The sequence below is a fragment of the Ceratina calcarata genome, unplaced genomic scaffold, assembly GCF_001652005.2.
Source record: "Ceratina calcarata isolate Rehan_Ccalc_2016 unplaced genomic scaffold, ASM165200v1 scaffold337.2, whole genome shotgun sequence".
Classification (NCBI taxonomy): Eukaryota; Metazoa; Arthropoda; class Insecta; order Hymenoptera; family Apidae; genus Ceratina; species Ceratina calcarata.
Window position 1 is genome coordinate 565,945 of NW_017156497.1, and position 18,654 is coordinate 584,598.

The 18,654-nt window shown below is 43.5% G+C and overlaps 4 protein-coding genes across 12 annotated transcripts in view; 2 read left to right on the forward strand and 2 right to left on the reverse strand.

Moving 5' to 3' along the window:
• LOC108625012 (protein roadkill) overlaps positions 1-733 on the reverse strand; it is a 12,466-nt gene extending 11,733 nt beyond the window's left edge. The window contains exon 1 of the mRNA XM_026813538.1: positions 601-733. The gene's annotated coding sequence lies outside the window, so the exon portion shown is untranslated. The remainder of the gene's footprint in view (positions 1-600) is intronic.
• papi (tudor and KH domain containing protein papi) overlaps positions 1-963 on the forward strand; it is a 13,869-nt gene extending 12,906 nt beyond the window's left edge. For both annotated transcript variants that reach the window (XM_018024688.2, XM_018024687.2), the window contains exon 10: positions 714-963. In XM_018024688.2, coding sequence (XP_017880177.1) covers positions 714-877 — 164 coding nt within the window. In that variant the 3' untranslated portion in view covers positions 878-963. The remainder of the gene's footprint in view (positions 1-713) is intronic.
• Positions 964-1,213: 250 nt separating this feature from the next.
• Positions 1,214-14,639, reverse strand: LOC108625010 (uncharacterized). Of its 8 annotated transcripts, none has more exons than XR_003389169.1 (9): positions 13,447-14,393; positions 11,733-11,965; positions 10,685-11,440; positions 9,926-10,277; positions 9,097-9,502; positions 8,677-8,936; positions 8,362-8,546; positions 4,888-5,047; positions 1,214-4,759 (listed from the first exon to the last, which is right to left on the reverse strand). XR_003389169.1 is itself a non-coding variant. In XM_026813534.1 (9 exons), exons 2-9 carry the CDS (start codon positions 13,549-13,551, stop codon positions 4,984-4,986), a joined length of 2,361 nt encoding a protein of 786 aa, XP_026669335.1. In that variant the 5' UTR covers positions 13,552-13,684; positions 14,556-14,639; the 3' UTR covers positions 1,214-4,983. The 8 variants fall into 8 exon arrangements, 6 of the variants coding, with proteins under 6 accessions (XP_026669335.1, XP_026669333.1, XP_026669331.1 ...); XR_003389170.1 differs by having other exon boundaries at positions 1,214-1,736; positions 1,923-5,047; XM_026813534.1 differs by adding an exon at positions 14,556-14,639 and having other exon boundaries at positions 1,214-5,047; positions 13,447-13,684.
• A 113-nt stretch (positions 14,640-14,752) lies between these two features.
• The window catches only part of Glg1 (Golgi apparatus protein 1), a 5,026-nt gene continuing 1,124 nt past the window's right edge, over positions 14,753-18,654 (forward strand). The window contains exons 1-4 of the mRNA XM_018024685.2: positions 14,753-15,467; positions 15,534-17,933; positions 17,989-18,397; positions 18,470-18,579. Of these exons, the coding sequence (XP_017880174.1) occupies positions 15,153-15,467; positions 15,534-17,933; positions 17,989-18,397; positions 18,470-18,579 (3,234 nt within the window). The 5' untranslated portion in view covers positions 14,753-15,152. The remainder of the gene's footprint in view (positions 15,468-15,533; positions 17,934-17,988; positions 18,398-18,469; positions 18,580-18,654) is intronic.

Sequence of the window (18,654 nt, forward strand, 5' to 3'; positions counted from 1 at the left end):
GTAACTCATTAAATATCGAAATTAGAAGAAGAGTACACTATTTTTAATTATACAAAATGCGTTTTTCTAAGGTACATAAACTTTTCGCATTGACTGTATAGCCAATACATCCTTAGGGAACGAGAATTGTTTTGAACCGTTTGTGATTTGATTAGAACTCGCAGGGGGAATAAGCACCTTTAATTGGAACGTTAAGTTCGCCGAAGGGTCTCGGTAATTGCGTTTACCTTGACCTTCTTCACCTACTCTGGCATTAAATAATTATAGTTCACGTGGTCGTCAAGTAAGAAATTGTACAATCCAATTAATTAAATCTCTCGTCTCTCTCGTAATAATTAACGAACACCTGGGTACCTTCAACCGATCACTTTGATCGTTTTGATTCTTGGTTTCTCAAGGATTTATCAAATCGAAGGTAAAACTCAGTCTAATGAGAACGCTCGATGGCTAGACTGTTTTAACCTTTAGAGGCTAGGCTGAAGATCAGCGTGCCGTGAAATGCATGGTCAGTATCACATCGTTAAACACGGCTTTATGAAAATAAGAGGCCTAACGCGAAACTAATAGCTGAAACGGTATCAACTTTTTCCCATAACTCACCCCGCAGGCCATCAATAATAAAAGCCAGTGGAATTTTGTCATACGACGGTTTCATGCAGAAATTGTTCCCTCATCGATCTGAAACTAACGATCGAAAAAATTGGTGGTTCTAGACAGTAACGTTGCTTCTTTTGTGCGGCGTCTGCGGTGCTTTGGCCGGACGTCGTTACCTGGCGATTCCCGTCGACGGGATCGACGTGATCGAGCTGAGTCCAGTGGTATCAGCCAGCAGGATCACACGGCAGACCGAGGCTTACGTACCAGTGCCAGTTCCTAGTGAAGAGCTCCAAGCCCGTCCCGAGAGGTCCGCCCATATCCTGGATTACGTGGACTTTGGCGGACAAACAGGATCCAACGGGGCCTTCAGCTGGTTCGCGGATTACCCAGCTCACCACTGATAAACGTTCTGCTCTCCATTTCAATTATTCATCTTACCTCAGAACGTTTCACAGAAAGTTACAAGACTTATTAGATAATTTAGCAGGGAATTACAATTACAATTAACTTTTACAAAAAGGAAAATAATGTCCACGATGAGGATAGGTAGTGGGAGCTCTGTCCGGCTTCTGTTTCTAAACACCTGAAGGATCCATCTTTCAGCTTTCACAGCCTATTTAGAGTAATAATAGTTTTTATTTTCCGGTATATGCTCATACCTATCGTTACAATACAATAAATAGTGAGAGAACGACAGAATGTGTCTCTTTATCTGTTACGTTAATATCTGTAGTGTGTCCATGATTTTTCTTTAGGTACAACGATAACAATCTCGTCGAGGCGAGCATCATTCGATTTAACGAGCCGACGAATTTCACGTATCCACTTAAGTAGCTACGTAAACGCGGCACATCCCAGCAAATCGTTGATAAACGATAGGATCGATCGTCACGCTCGGTTATTATCCTCGTCACGCTCTTTCTTTACCTGCTCTCGATCTTCGCCTCGCTCTTTTCACGCTCGTTCGACAAATTCGACAAACACGCAAACCGTGCCTCTCTTTAGGAAAAACGTCTCAGGAACTTAGGAGCACCGCAAGAATTATAGATTAGTCTCTTAAAGCAGATTCTTTGGAATTTCTCTTCAACGATCTGTACAATTCGCTAGTCGATAGAAAAATTTCGGACCGCAGAGTTTTTCTGCAAAAATTATGAAACGGTTTTTAAATAAATCCTAACCTCGATAAAAATCCGCGGTCCTTTCAACGTAGCTAATATATAATTCGTCAAACTCTGGAAAGTTTTATTCATAAACTTTATGGACTCACGTTCAACTTTATATGAAAAGTAGGAAAAACGTTTCCTGATTCATTATAACAAACGTACCTTATTTCTTATTCCTCTTTAAAGGTTATATGGGGCTGTCCAGCGTGAAGAGGATAATAAATATTTAATCGAGTCGAATCAAACGTTTCATACACTGCCCAACGGCGTCACATCGAAACACTTAAACGTAAATTACGGTAATTAACACCGATCAACGTTGCGCTCTGTCATCTTCTCGCTTCGATTCACACTCCTTACGCAATGCACTCGAAACAGTGAACCAGGTTTCTCAGAGAACCGGCATTTACCGAGAGAACTTCGTTCGAGATCAATCGAATTCTATTTCAATGTTCAAATGATGTAAAAACTCCGAGAACTTAATTTTTCACACGATTAGAAGTTTTGCTTGATAAAAGTATCTCGAATGTACTTAAAACGTCATATTTAAATGGCAGTAGACTCGCACGTGTTCGAAAACCGCGGGAACGAAAGAAACTTTTACAAAAATCAGCGAATTCGTTTTCTCGATGAAAAAACTTCTCGCGTAGTTTTCCGGGATATTACGTACGAGTAGATGGTATCGTCTCGGAAATACAACGTAACTAAACTTATCCGCAGTCACGCGAGAGAGGAGGATTAGCGTCGGCGAAGTTGCCGGACGTTAGAACCGTGTGCCCCGTGGCAGGTGTTTCGCGAGAAGATTGAGCGGAATTAATTGCACCGGTTTTTACCTCGTGATAATAACGCGGATGATAACGCTACCGCCTGAACTCGGTTCGTTCCTGGCTTCAAGGGGCTGTACCAGTGCGACACTTTTAAAGCATATATATTATCCCGAGAACTTAATTTTTGACATGTTTACGATTTTTAAATTCACTCTGTTTTAATATGAAGCGTGATTGGTTAGAAATCTAAAATGGCCAACGAATGCAAGCGTCCGTGATTAGTTGTTCAAATGGATGCTCGCATTTCATAATTTTTATTTTATACAATTCTACATGCAAGTACGTCCCTAAAGTTTAGAAACATTCTATAGAATACTTTTTTTCAACGAAATTTCCAAAGCACCGATATAACCTCTTAAGGAGCGTTCGAAATGAAGTTGTCCTCTCTACGGTAAATGCGGTTCTGTTGAGTAACTGCGGACTTTACCTGGGAATCGAGACGCTAATGACAGATGTGTCCGTCCTTGATTCACGCTAGCATTATTACCTCGGAATTATGACGATCGACGGTGTACAGTCTCAACAGTTGGTCTATGAATATGCAACGATAGAAAAATAACTTTTATATCCTCCGGCTGGCTTTGTCCCTCTAACGTCGCAAGCAAGCGGGATTGGAAAATCGAATAGAAAAACTGGTAGAAGAAAAGAACGTTCGCGCCGCGAACCTCTGTCCCTCCTTTTAAAAAATTATTTGGCATAAGCGATAGAGACGAACGTACGAAAAACTCATACAAAATCCTATTGACAGTCACTCCGTTTCAACTACGGATCGTCGAGAAACGTTTCTAGCACCCATCGGTCAATGAAAATTGTCTGAAGAACGAATGGTTGCGAAGAATATTCGGAGAACCCGTCACTCGATTCTTAAACACTTTTAACTTTACCCTTAAGACGAAGACTCGATTAAAACTCTAACAACTAGAATATCCCTTTAGTTAATGTTAATGTGATTTCCCATAGAACGTATGCCGTTTACACGTAGCACAGAGATACAGAACACGGACACGGACACGCGTTTAAATATATAATAATATTCCTCCGTAGGATGCACAGCAATTAAGATATACACAGCTCGAATTGTACAGTGTCGCGTATAGCCTCTTAAATATTTCACAACTCCTTGCTCCTCCTCCTGTCTTCCACATCCCCCTTCATTTCATTCTTTAAAATATACATACATATATATATATATAGATATATACAGGGTTTCTCAAAACTAGTGTAAGATATTGAAATCACGTGAGGAACCTCGCATTTCAATATCTTACACTAGTTTTCGGACAGCCTGTATATTATGCAGAATTTTTCTTAGCTCAGGAATCCACGCGGTATCCTTGAACCGATCTCGAATATACATATACGCTGACAGTTTTGATTATCACCACCGAGGCGTTATCACTTTGCGTGTTCCGAGTCGCAGCGAACAATCGATATTGTCACTCCGGCAACGCGTCGTTCACGGTGTCGTGCTGCTCCTGTTCTAACTCTGATGTTACAAGGTCGGAACAAGAAACCGGAGTATCTATTTTAATTATAAAAAGCATCGGATGTTAATCCGAGTTTAATGAAATAATTATTCCCAATGAGAAAATCAAGTATTATTCTAAAAGTAGTTAAGAATCACTTGCGTATCGATCGGATGCAGAAGGTGAAGTGCAAGTTATTCCATCGAACGACCTGGGTTCGATAAGAAACACCCACACCGTGAAAAGTATATCAGTTTTGTGAAAAAGTTAGAAAAATAGAGTATACATCCTTGTATAAAATCTAACTTCCCGAATACATTATCCCACGCGTTATAAATAGACTGTAGAGACTTTAACGAGGGAGCTCCGATACGCAAATAGAGGGAATAAGAAGGACGTTTAAAAATCCGCAGTGAACAAATGAAAATATTCATGAATGACAATAGCGATCGTTCGCGGCGACTGGAGAGCAACGGTGACGCTCGTCCTCTTCTCCCTTCGTGGGTATTCAACCCCGTTTTGTGCACTCCTTCTTCCTCCCATTCGCTTACAGGTACAAACGAGTTTGCACGATAATAATACTGATTTACCGATTTTCTCCGACAGAAATCGCTTAGATAATCCTAAGGTACGCTGGTTCTATTCACATCGATAAACGCACATCCAATTATTCTTTGCAAATCGCCAATACAGATGAGAATTAATTCTGTAGATAGACACGAATTCGTTTTTTAATTGCAAAGAACGCTGCGAGTATCATGGGAACTTCTGCACTCTCAGAATTGCTCCCTCCATCCTACTTTAATACTCACGGTGAAAATAAGTATCACGTACCTGTTCGCGGTGGACCACCTCGTCTCACCGGTTTTTTCACATCGTGTACTGAGACAACAGAATTCGGGGAGTCGCCAGGTTGCTCGGCGGCTCGGGTCAAGTGGTGCACCAAGCCAGTATCACTTTCTTGAACGGCACGAAGATCGCTCGGTCCGGCTCGCTTCAAAACAGATACAACATCGTTTCAAAACAGATACAAGCCCTGATAGAACGTTTTTAATAGTTCGTAGAGAACGCATTCTTGGTAATGATCGAACTGCACCTTTAAGAGTGCACGTAAGTAGTAAGGGTACAGGGAAGGGGAGTTAATCGCGAGGAATAGCGTGTACCATTACGGCGAGGCGTAACAACTGTTGTTGAGAGGATGAAAAAGTATCGACGACCGGTTAAAGATCAATGGTGCACGACTCTCTTTCCCAGAAGCAACCAACAAAAACGTTGCCCGTTGCACGAGCCAACAAGTAATTTGCATTTTCCCTGTACCTTTGAGTGCAGTTCGATCTTTACTTCGTAAATTTCGAACAAGTCACGCACATAATGTGTACACCGCAGGTCTTTTATGCATTCGTGCATTAAAATCGGGGGGGCTAAAATGAATATGGAGCCCCCTGGCTAAAATGTTTGATGAAAAATCCGTTAAAAAGATAGTGGCATTCGTATAACGTTTTAAATGAAAATGTTTAGAATGAAAAGTACCTACATAAGAGTTTATCAGCAGGGATTCCTCTGGGGCTTATCAACGTCGAAAGTTACGAGAGGGATTTCCTTTCGGCCGTTTAATTTAGGAGGAACGCGTACGTAGGCGAAGATCAAAATCAAACGTGCACTTTCAGGGACGTCACGCGAGCATCTCGAACGAAACTTGGAACGATTTTCCAAGGCTCTAATCGTTTCTCACGATAGGGAATGCGACGAACGTAGATGCAGCTGACGGTGTAAGTAAAAACGTGAGAATTAACTCGATTAGCCGATAGTTCGATTTAATCCAATGCGAATCGCGAATGTATATAACCTACCTGTCTGTGTCAATGACACTCGTGAATATATGCAACAAGGTTACGTTCACATTCACACTCATTGAGCTGTTTTATACAACTCTTTCACACTTTGCACTCACACACAAATACATAAACAGATTACAAAGTGAAATAAACGAACGAATGTGTTTGTAGATACAATGAATAAATCTATTACCTGTCCATTGTATGCGCCTCGTATCTCTTAAGGTTACGCAACGGGGCTCCTTTTACGTCGGGGAACGATAGTTGTTAAAAGTTATCGAACACGGGGCGAAGTTCGCATAATTCCACGGGGATAGAGTACAAAGCCCGCGCTCACCGTGCCGGTGCATGCTCGAGTGAAACACGAGGGAGTCGGTTTATCGCGAACGGAATTGCTTCTGTCACGCAGCTCGTTCGGGTCTATCACCTCGAAAACGCGATGCAATTACGAAATTAAATACGATTTTCAAAAGGCTGATCGCGATTCGTCTCGGTACACACCGCGGCACACTCCGTTTCACTGCTACCGTCGCTTAACTGCGACGCGGACGATGGTGGCCATGACAGTAGAAATTCGACCAATCGGAATCGAATATCGAAAATACGAATTTTTCGAAAATTATTTCCACTATTTTATATGCAATTATTTTATTGAACTCGATATTCGTGTCGATGTTTCTACGGCCGTAATAACTCGGAGCGACAATGCAAACTGCTAACTGCAAAAACGCGATGCAATTACGAAATTAAAGACGATCTTTTATGCATTCGTGCATTAAAATCGGGGGGGCTAAAATGAATATGGAGCCCCCTGGCTAAAATGTTTGATGAAAAATCCGTTAAAAAGATAGTGGCATTCGTATAACGTTTTAAATGAAAATGTTTAGAATGAAAAGTACCTACATAAGAGTTTATCAGCAGGGATTCCTCTGGGGCTTATCAACGTCGAAAGTTACGAGAGGGATTTCCTTTCGGCCGTTTAATTTAGGAGGAACGCGTACGTAGGCGAAGATCAAAATCAAACGTGCACTTTCAGGGACGTCACGCGAGCATCTCGAACGAAACTTGGAACGATTTTCCAAGGCTCTAATCGTTTCTCACGATAGGGAATGCGACGAACGTAGATGCAGCTGACGGTGTAAGTAAAAACGTGAGAATTAACTCGATTAGCCGATAGTTCGATTTAATCCAATGCGAATCGCGAATGTATATAACCTACCTGTCTGTGTCAATGACACTCGTGAATATATGCAACAAGGTTACGTTCACATTCACACTCATTGAGCTGTTTTATACAACTCTTTCACACTTTGCACTCACACACAAATACATAAACAGATTACAAAGTGAAATAAACGAACGAATGTGTTTGTAGATACAATGAATAAATCTATTACCTGTCCATTGTATGCGCCTCGTATCTCTTAAGGTTACGCAACGGGGCTCCTTTTACGTCGGGGAACGATAGTTGTTAAAAGTTATCGAACACGGGGCGAAGTTCGCATAATTCCACGGGGATAGAGTACAAAGCCCGCGCTCACCGTGCCGGTGCATGCTCGAGTGAAACACGAGGGAGTCGGTTTATCGCGAACGGAATTGCTTCTGTCACGCAGCTCGTTCGGGTCTATCACCTCGAAAACGCGATGCAATTACGAAATTAAATACGATTTTCAAAAGGCTGATCGCGATTCGTCTCGGTACACACCGCGGCACACTCCGTTTCACTGCTACCGTCGCTTAACTGCGACGCGGACGATGGTGGCCATGACAGTAGAAATTCGACCAATCGGAATCGAATATCGAAAATACGAATTTTTCGAAAATTATTTCCACTATTTTATATGCAATTATTTTATTGAACTCGATATTCGTGTCGATGTTTCTACGGCCGTAATAACTCGGAGCGACAATGCAAACTGCTAACTGCAAAAACGCGATGCAATTACGAAATTAAAGACGATTTTCAAAAGCCTGATTCGTCTCGGTACACTCTGTTTCACTGCTAATGTCGCTTAACTGCGACGACGGTGGCCATGACAGTAGAAATTCGACCAATCGGAATCGAATATCGAAAATACGAATTTTTCAAAAATTATTTCCATTATTTTATATGCAATTATTTTGTTAATTTCGATATTCGTGTCACGTTGACGATGTTTCTACTGCGATAAATAGCTCGGAGCGACAGTTGGCATTGTGTTAATGGAAACTGCTAACTGCGAAAACGCGAGCGACGCTCGTTCGATAGAAGACCTCGTTATTGTTCCACCGAGGCTCGTTTCACAGAAATCCGACACACGAGACACGAACTAAATGTACAATTTAACAATAAAATCGCAGAATTACCCGAAACATATTTTTAATTATTTTAATAAACCCTGCCTTCCCTTTTTGCAGATTTAATACGAATTTATGCAATTATTTTTCTTATACTAAACAAAATACGTAATAAAAAAAAAGAGTTGAGACTCACCAGTCGAAGAATCTCCTGCCATGGAAAGTGCCATCGGACGAACCGTTCAAGTAGGGCAATTCCACACCAACGTGGGTCTCCTCGCGACCCGGCACAGGTCCCACGTATCTGACTCGACCTTGGAGAACTTTACCCTCCGGCGAAATTACCTTCACGAGGTGATCCAGCTTGAGATCCCTTGGTATCTGTCGACATGGAAACATCGGACCATCTCTTATTAATCAAAAGAGCACCCAGAACTGAATTGATCGCACGTTTCAATACTTAAATAATGAAGCACCGATCGATCTAGCTTTCATATTGAGCGATAATTACCTTTGGCAGGTAGGGTCTGGCGTCCTGAGGTGGATGCCAGTCGCGGATGAGGTCAGGTTCTGAATATCTCCGCGTACGTCTCCGCCTGGCCGTCTGTCTGTTCCAATAATCGCTACTGGACATCGTCAGCATGGAGTCGATGCTGCGTCGCAGGTAATCCTCCGCCTCGTCGATCAACGACTCCGTCGAATCGCCACTGTTGTCCCCGGCTACCAAATCCGAGCGCAGGTTCGGCAGACTGCCTCGGGTCATCGGGCATTCTGCGATCATAAAGAAAAACATTTCCTACACAAAACTTGTCCGACTTGTCGTTTAAACTGTGTTCAAATAACATAGATTATGATCAAGTTACTCGTTCTTGTAACACGAATCCTTCACAGAATGGACAGTTAATAGGCTTTAGTTAATAAAAGAACGTACCCTGGAAAGTGACTTTCGAGCGCGTTCGCTTCGGGACGTTCCTGGAGGCCTTCGAAGGCGCGGTAGGAGGGTTTACATGAGTAGGGGAGGATGGCATTGAAGACCAGGTGGGTCTCGGGGTAGACGTGGCCACTGGAACTCGCCAGGTGTCGAACGACGTCGCAGTTGCTCTCCAGGAGTGCCTGCGCGACGGGCCGCCCATGACCTCGAGACCTGGAGACGGTATCGAGGACAAGGAGCCGCGATATCTGGAGGAATAGAAATCGGTGGATAATCGACAATCGCAGGGACTCGGCAGTCCCGTCCCGGGGTTGCAACGTGGCCATAATCCACCTGGAGAGCCCAGAGACTCGCGTCGATGAACGTCCGGCGTACGAAGACCGCAGCCGCGAGAACTGAAACAAGTCTGAACGAAAAAAACCAGAAAAATTTTAATACAGAATTAAATTAAAAGCGATTAAAAGAACTGTGAACAATTCTACGTGTCTATCAACGAAGTAAACATTGAAGCGAATTAGTCATCCGAGTTAACGACGGAATTGCATTCGACGCTGGAGAATCGCGTTAGCTTCATTCGTTCGACCTTCTCCCACGCGCAGTCTAAACCATTTCCGTATACACGCCCACGTGAACGGCGAACTACGCGTTTCAGAAATACTCTATCACGTTGATTAACGTACTCTAATTTACAATGTCGCAAACTTGAATTGACTAATTAATTGTTTCTCAAGTTTCCAAGAACAGAGCAACTCTCTAGTCGTCTATCTTATTTACCTTTACAATAAATAAGAAATTGTTAAGGAGATCCTAATTTGAATTGAGGATCTACCTGTGAATGCGGATCGTGGCAGAGATGATCGGCGCTTCTGGACAGTTCCGGGACCATGCTGGTAAAACTGATGTCCGACAGCATTACTCTCCTCGCCTCGCGGGTTTTGTCCGACAGCCGAAGCCTGCCAGGGACTCCGGTCGGCAGAGCGAATTTACTGGGCAACGTGGTGAACGTATGAGCCACTTTATGCGCGAGGTAGCTCTCCGAGCGCCAGTGCGCCGGAAGTGCAGAAATGTCGGTCTGCACTCCAGACTCTCGCCTAGCACCGGTGATCCTGTCCATCACCGGCCTCAAAGGCGCCGCGCTCTTTCGCCGACTGCCCACCAAAGCCTCGCGGTGAATGATAGGTCTGTAAGGCAGACATCGTCGATTCATTGAACAATTTAATCGAGGTGCGAATTCGCTGCCGTGAACGCCATTAGACCGCCAATAATGGCTTCTGATCTAATTTTCAGCCCCGGTAATTGTATCAGAATCGAAGCCAATTTCTCACGCTGCGACATTTCGCTTCCGGCGTACAGAAAATACGAGACAAATTGTTTAAAAATTGATGACTGTTTTTAATCAAACCTCGTGCGTACTTTTCAGTGAAAAAAGTCGAGCAGCTAGAAGTTAATTAAACTACTTCCGAGTATATATTGGCGTGAGAGCCTTCTTGTAATTGTCTGACCATCGACTCTGTTCTTTTCACCTACGAGGAAACGTTTATCGCAGCTTTAAATGCTTTCTTAAATAACGTCGAGGGATCGAAGTTACCTGTAGGTGGAGGGTGGGGCGGCGAGAGTGTTCCTCCTGACGGCCTGCCTGATGGTGTTTGGATCTGGTTCCTCGACGACGCCACATTTACTGATGTCTGTTTCAACGAGGACCGAGCACTGGGACCACATTTTGTTCAACCTGGTGTTGGAGCTCTCGTCGAATCTGTCGACGCTCTCCTCGCGGTCGATGCTCGAGCTCTGAGAGGAAGCGGCCTCCTCGACGGAGCTGGTCTTCTCACCGTTGCAGACCAACGGTTCGCCCTCTGGAGACTTGGTGTATTTCAACTGCATCTGACCGGCGGGCGTGGCAGGCTGTTGCCAGGACTCGGTTTCTGTTATGGAGACGAGGTCTTCCTGGAGGCCGAGGTCGCGACACGTTTCGTCCGTCGTGAATATCAACTCGATGTCGTCGAGCTCTTCAGAATCGTTCTCGGACTGATCGTTTGGTTTCGATTGCTCAATCTGGTTCTTCCGCTGCTGCTGTTGCAGCTGGGCGTCCGGGTTGTCGCTGAACACCGAGTTGTCACCGTCGGATTTCAAGCTGAGGTCCTCGAAGTCCTTCTCTGGTACTTCTAAATGATCTAACTTTGCCTCCTCCTCTTCAGTATCCTTCGCCTTGTCGTCCCTGGACTCCGGTTTAACCGCCTGACCTTCCTTCTTACTTTCGGAATCGGGACTCTTGGGTTCCTCCGCGTTCTCCGCGTCGACTTTATCCTTGGACGCGTCCATGAGTGTGGCTGCTTCCTCTGACAGACTGATACCGTTCCCAGGGTGAGAACGACGCGTACATGCACGCTACACGTGGTTATTAATAGACGCATCGAGACACGCTCCTTTTAATTAACGCTAAACGTCACGGAGCTTTTCCGTTTACCGTCCAACCGACGAATTAACCCTTTGGCGTGACGATCTTCCAATCACGCACAAACAAAACATCACCACTGAACTCGTGAATGGAGATTTGAAAACGTGAGAGAAATAGAGCGTGGGTAAAAGCGTGAAAGTAAAAACGTTAAACGTCGTGTTAATTGGTGAGGGAGACTCACTGTTTGACGTCTTCTACTGCGAAAAGGCCGGCCTCGGGCGGCGGGCTGGTTGCAGCATCACTAGAAAACTCACTGTTCCTGCTTAGGATCCTTCGCCTAAGGACGTGATTCTCAAGGGCGAGCCTCTCGACGACGTCCACGTAACTGGAACCAGAAAACTCACCGACGGTCTCCTTAAGACGGCGCAGCTCCTCGCGCGAGGAATCCAGCGCGGACCGCAACGATATCACAGTCTGATTAACAAAAAAGAAAAAAAAGAAAACATCATTAATTAAAGAAATTGTACTCTCGATCATGTTTCAAGCAGTAATTGTTTTAATTTTCAGAATTTTCTACCGTTTTATTATTAAGAAAAATGAATGAGAATATTAGAAATTTAACATGCACTCTTATGGAGGCCAAACTTTACTATAAAAAATAAGTACTTTTTAAATGTACAAATACAAAATAAATGTTATCATCTGATAAATTAACATCTCTTAAATCGTTTAACGAAAGATTCACGAAATTGACCGTTTATTTCTGTTCGAAAATTATTAATAAAAACGTAATAAACAGTTTTCGTGTCAGCTCATCGTTAAAACTTGGCAACATCGCTTACTAGTAAAGTGGTGTAAGTTGGGCGGTAGGTTTGAACTATCGAATCTTAGATAATGATACTGTGATACGTAATGATTAGTATAGCAANCACGTATGTTATTAAAAAACCTACTAAAACTAAAACCCTAACAAACGTGCTTAACTTCGTTCGTTTCTTTAGAAAGTTTTGCAAATTTTAAAATCGCGGAGGTTCTATTCAAGGTCAATGGATCAAAAGAGGATGAAATCGATGCCAGGGTGTACAGTCACCCTTTTGTCAACCGTGTCATCTGATCAATCGCACTCAAGGAAATTAGCCGAGGTTACGTTTACACAATTAACGTTATCAATTATATCGATAATCGAGTAATTACGAGCGAGCATCGCCCGGTTCTGTTTACTCGGGAACCAAACAAACTTAAGAGAATTGGCGATTTGATTCAGTGAATTAATGCGAAATTATTTAAGGAAAGATCGACTGACCTGATGTAAAGCTCTCACGACGTCGAGTCCTGGGATTCCCGGGGATGGCAGGGTAAGCTGCAGCCCCTGGTGATGATGAGACTGGCTGCCAGCTTCAGTTTCCATGCCTCCTCCTCCCCGGCCGATATTTTTAACGAGATCTCGCCACCGCCACAGGTCATACCGTCTTTTTCTTATTTCACCACTTTAGCCACGATTCTATCGATTATCAATCGACCACACTCGACAGGCGACGGATCTTTAACGACAAAATTCATTACACTATTACACGAGAACGTTGTACAATAAGAGAATTTCTAAACAAATTCTACTACGTCTCATGTATTGCTTAACTTCGTTCGTTTCTTTAGAAAGTTTTGCAAATTTTAAAATCGCGGAGGTTCTATTCAAGGTCAATGGATCAAAAGAGGATGAAATCGATGCCAGGGTGTACAGTCACCCTTTTGTCAACCGTGTCATCTGATCAATCGCACTCAAGGAAATTAGCCGAGGTTACGTTTACACAATTAACGTTATCAATTATATCGATAATCGAGTAATTACGAGCGAGCATCGCCCGGTTCTGTTTACTCGGGAACCAAACAAACTTAAGAGAATTGGCGATTTGATTCAGTGAATTAATGCGAAATTATTTAAGGAAAGATCGACTGACCTGATGTAAAGCTCTCACGACGTCGAGTCCTGGGATTCCCGGGGATGGCAGGGTAAGCTGCAGCCCCTGGTGATGATGAGACTGGCTGCCAGCTTCAGTTTCCATGCCTCCTCCTCCCCGGCCGATATTTTTAACGAGATCTCGCCACCGCCACAGGTCATACCGTCTTTTTCTTATTTCACCACTTTAGCCACGATTCTATCGATTATCAATCGACCACACTCGACAGGCGACGGATCTTTAACGACAAAATTCATTACACTATTACACGAGAACGTTGTACAATAAGAGAATTTCTAAACAAATTCTACTACGTCTCATGTACGAGAGTACCGAATACGTATAAAAAAGTGTTACATCGTCACGATCTGCGTGAAGCTAGTCGATACGATAAACAATCCCCGAGACAATTCGATCGATTCACCATGAGAGACCATTAGAGAAACGATTGTCAATTGAAATTGTTTCGACGCCGCGGTAACTGCGCGGAAAATACCATACGGATTGATTCACTTATCCGCACGCACTTCATCGCCCTTCGTTGAGAATCTACTGGCGTTTACGGCGATGCTTGAACAGAGTTTTCCGATAACCAGTCATCGTTAGAACCGCTAGACGATGCCAATCGATACGGGATAACCGGAAGCTTTATAGATAACACTTCAACCATTTAATCTTCGTCGCCCGTTTCAAATCTATCCTACGCGTTACATTTCCACAGCACTGATTACGATTTAATTCCAAGCCGTTGGACGCGATCCACAATGCAAGCGACGCGAACGAAATCCACGCGAAATTTGTACTCGTGTCGCGACTCGAATCAATTTCAAAAATAATTTTTATCTACAAACGACGCGGCGGCTGTAATTCACGTACGAATGTCAACAATATAGCTCGAGCTGTCACTTGCTCTTTAATGCAGACGACGGAGTAGAAATATACATGCACGTTCCCAGGCTGGCCAACCGTATCGCTCAAGCGCAAGGTGCATCTTCACTAGACACGTCAATGAGAACTCCGAAAAAACATGCATTTATGATTTTAGGATAAAAATTCATTACCGAACATGCGATTTAGATAAGAATTCTTCGAAAACGAAGTATTCTTACTATTTCGTTGACGAGAGACGAAGACCGCATTGGAGGTTAATCGAAACTCCATTTTTAACTCGCGATTCGAACTGCCACGTGCGAATTGAATAAACAATTGTAAACAATTCAACTGCACTGAACGATCAATTTTATCGGGAGATCGTTCGACACAGAATGAAATGGCAACACCGCGGAAGTCCAGCTTCGATATAGTACAACCTAACCTCGCAGACTTTCTGTCTCTGTCGAACTCTCGGTTTTTCATATTCTGTACTTCAAACGTTTACCCTCGAAGCTATTATCAGTGAAAATAAGACTCGCGATTCCTAAACAGTGGTGCCAAGTCTCTCAGCATGGCTAGTATTTAAACTGTATTAAATTCGGCCGTGCCGGTAGTTGACATGCATTATAGGAAGCGATCTATATTCTATAGCTCTATCGGATTATACACGAGCGTACTATTATTCGTGACGTTGTCATTGCACAGCGAATAATAACAGTTTAAAAAAAAGATTAAGCAGCAAAAAATGCAGAGATACTCTGTCTGAGAAGAAGCAAAGATATTACGTGATGTGCTTGACGAAATTCTAATTGAAAGTCCCGAGAGCATTAACAATGGATCAAACAAATACACGAAGCACTTTGTTTGTGATTTTTCTACACTTATCGGTGCTAAACTGTGCTCACTTGACGAGCGTTTACTTAAACGACGCGTCCACCAACACTGGTGACAATATGCCAAAAATTAGCTGGTTATTTAGCGACTCTGTTGACAGTTCTAGGTATAAGAGAGCCGTAATCAACGTACCGGAAGATAGTTCGTTAATGTCGATGAGCCACCAATGTCGGCAGAATTTAAACCGCCTCTGCGGTGGCCTCAGCAGCACTAAAGACGAATTAATGCTGTTAGAATGCATTCAGAGTTTCAAGGTACAGAAACACGCTTTACTGCATCTAATGCAGAGGATTGTTTATCAACATTTTCTTGTTTTACAGCCTACAGAAGTGTCTGGCATCGACGACGACTGCCGACAAGCAATCTTGGACTACGTCTTAAACATTACAAACAACACAAACATAGAACGATTAGCTAGAAGAACGTGTGGCCAGGAGTTAGACTCGCTGCACTGTTCTTCTTCGGACGAGAAGCACGGTGCGTATCTCTCGTGCCTAATCGACAAACGGGAGGAAGTTAAAAATCCTCAATGCATCGAGTACATACAGAGATTAGAATGGATCGCGTTTAGCGATTTTAGAATCATAACTCCGTTCTCGTCGGACTGCGAGAACGATATAAAGAAGTTCAAATGCGACAAGGTACAACCGTACCGGGACATGTCCCAGGGGCAGATATTAGCTTGTTTGCAGGAGCACGTGAACGAACTACAGCTTCTTTGTAAAAGGCATATATTCCACGTGTCTGAGATCCAAGCGGAGAACATTAACTTGGACAGACAGTTGTACCTGGCCTGCGAGCAGGATCGCAGCAGGTTCTGTCCAAACGTGAGACCAGGCAGTGGTCAGGTGTACAAATGCCTGATGCAGCACAAGACCGACAGATCTATGACGACGTTCTGTCAGGAGCAGCTGACTAGGAGAGGGAAGCTGATCGCGTCTGATTACAGAGTCAGTAAAGGCCTCGTGAAAGCTTGCAAGGACGACATTAAAATGAATCACTGCAGGAGGTCTGTGGTCGAGGATAAGAACATAAGACTCGCACAAATTCTCCTTTGTTTGGAATCAGCCGCGAAGAACGGGAGTAAAATAGACGGAGACTGTCAAGCTGAGATGTTCGATCATAGAAAAATGTTGATGGAAGATTACAGATTATCACCGGAGATAGTCGACGGATGCGCGAACGACATCACGACGTTCTGTAACAGTTTAGAAATCGGCGGTGCCACGATTCATTGTTTAATGGAGCACACGAGAACGAAGAAGAAGAAATCGCGGGTGACTAATAGATGCCAAAGGGCGTTGGAGGATTTGATCATGGAAGCCGACGCTGGAGAGGATTGGAGGATCGATCCCGTTTTACGAGAGCAATGCCAGTCGGTGGTCAATCTAGCTTGTAGGGACGTACACGGGGGCGATGCTAGGGTGATATCTTGTTTAATGGAACAATTAGGTACAGGGAGAATGACGGAAGCTTGCGAGACTGCTTTGGTACAGATACAGTATTTCGTAGCCAGAGACTTTAAACTAGATCCGCAGTTGTACAGAGCGTGTAAGTTCGACGCGTCGCATCTGTGCCACGCGAGGAACGCGTGGGCCAACGATGGGAAACAGATGGACCCAGAACGAGGTCCACTAGTTTTACCGTGTCTATACAGGCACGCGTATCACCCTCAAAAGAACATGACTCTGAAGACCGACTGCTTAGAAGAGATCAGGCGCGTCATGAGGCAGCGAGCTGTAAACGTCGACTTACAGCCCGAGATAGAAGAAGTATGTCTGAACGAATTAGCTTCGCTGTGTTACGACAAAACGGCGAAAGGCGAAGAGATACTGTGTCTGCAAGACAATCTAGATCGCTTGAACAGGAATTGCAAATTGGCGGTAGGGAATTTTACAGAAGAGCAAGCGGAACGCATCGAATTAAACCCGATCATATCCGCCGCGTGCCAACACATCGTCGAGCGTCATTGTGAGGAGGTATTAAAATACGGCAAGGACGAAGGCGACATGATGGAATGCCTTATAGAACATAAAAACGATTTAGACGTGCGAGCTGATTACAAATGCAAAGCAGCTGTAGAACATTTTCAATTGATATCTTTAAAAAACTATCATTTCACTTATAAGTTTAAAGAAGCTTGCAGGCCTTCCGTTAAAAGATGGTGTCCGAAGTCGAAGACCAAAGCTGAGGTGATCGAATGTTTAAGTACAATTGTTCAAGAGGACACGATAAAAGACACGCAGCATCACGTGTCGAAGGAATGCAGGCAACAGTTAAGGGCGCAGTTGTATCAACAAAGAGAGAACATTCACTTCGATCCTATTTTACAATCTCTATGCTCGACGGATATTAAACAGTATTGTTACAAAGTAGAGCCGGGAAATTCGCAGGTTCTCGAGTGCCTGGCGGCGCACAAATCTAAACTGTCCGACATGTGCCATAAACAATTGTTCAAAGTACGGAAACAGGAGTTCCAAGACAGCTCAAGTGATTTCGCTTTGTTAAACGGTTGCCGGGGGATGGTCAAGCAGTTCTGTCACGATATCAGTCGATCGCAGGCGTTGGACTGTTTAAAAAGATACAAAGACGAGCCGTCGTTTGACGATAAATGTAAAAACATTGTAATCCGACGTATGATCGAGCAGAACACGGATTACAGATTCAATACTGCATTACAGGCAGCCTGTTCTTACGATATCAACAAACATTGCAAGGAGGTACGTATAAAAGGAGTCTTGCTTTATGCTTTATTACAGAATAATTTCGTTTCAGGTTTTATTACACGAGCCCACAGACAAGGAACTCGAAGGGAAAGTGATCAGGTGTTTGAAGATCAAATTTCGAGAAGATAAACTCATGATGAAATGCCAGAATCAAATGATTAACATACTCAAGGAGGCAGCGTTAAATTATAATTTGAATCCACTGCTAGCTACGATGTGCGCACACGAGATAGAGACTATTTGCAGGGCGGATGAAAACGACCCGGGGGCAGTGGAGGAATGCTTGAAATTGGAATTCAATAATAATAATAAAGACATGAAGGAAGGATGTCGCATGGAAATTGCTAATATAATTGAAGAAAGGAGGGCAGACATTAACGTGGATCCTTTATTGCAAAGGGCCTGCGCTATCGATGTTAATAAATATTGCAGCGACGTTCCTCAGGGCGCCGGAAGACGTGAGTTAAGAAATTACATACAAGATTTACTTGATTATTTAATTATATATAACGTTCATCTTTCTGTTTCAGATATCATGTGTCTGCAGAACGTGTTAGAGAATAATAACAAGCCTTTGAATCCTGATTGTTATAAAATGTTAACTACCAGAATCGAGATGTTCCAAAACGCGGCAGCAAAGGTAATCCTTTACGTCGTTCGTTTAACTCTTTCACTAGATATATAAAAGAGATGTAAATATACGCCATCGCAGCGT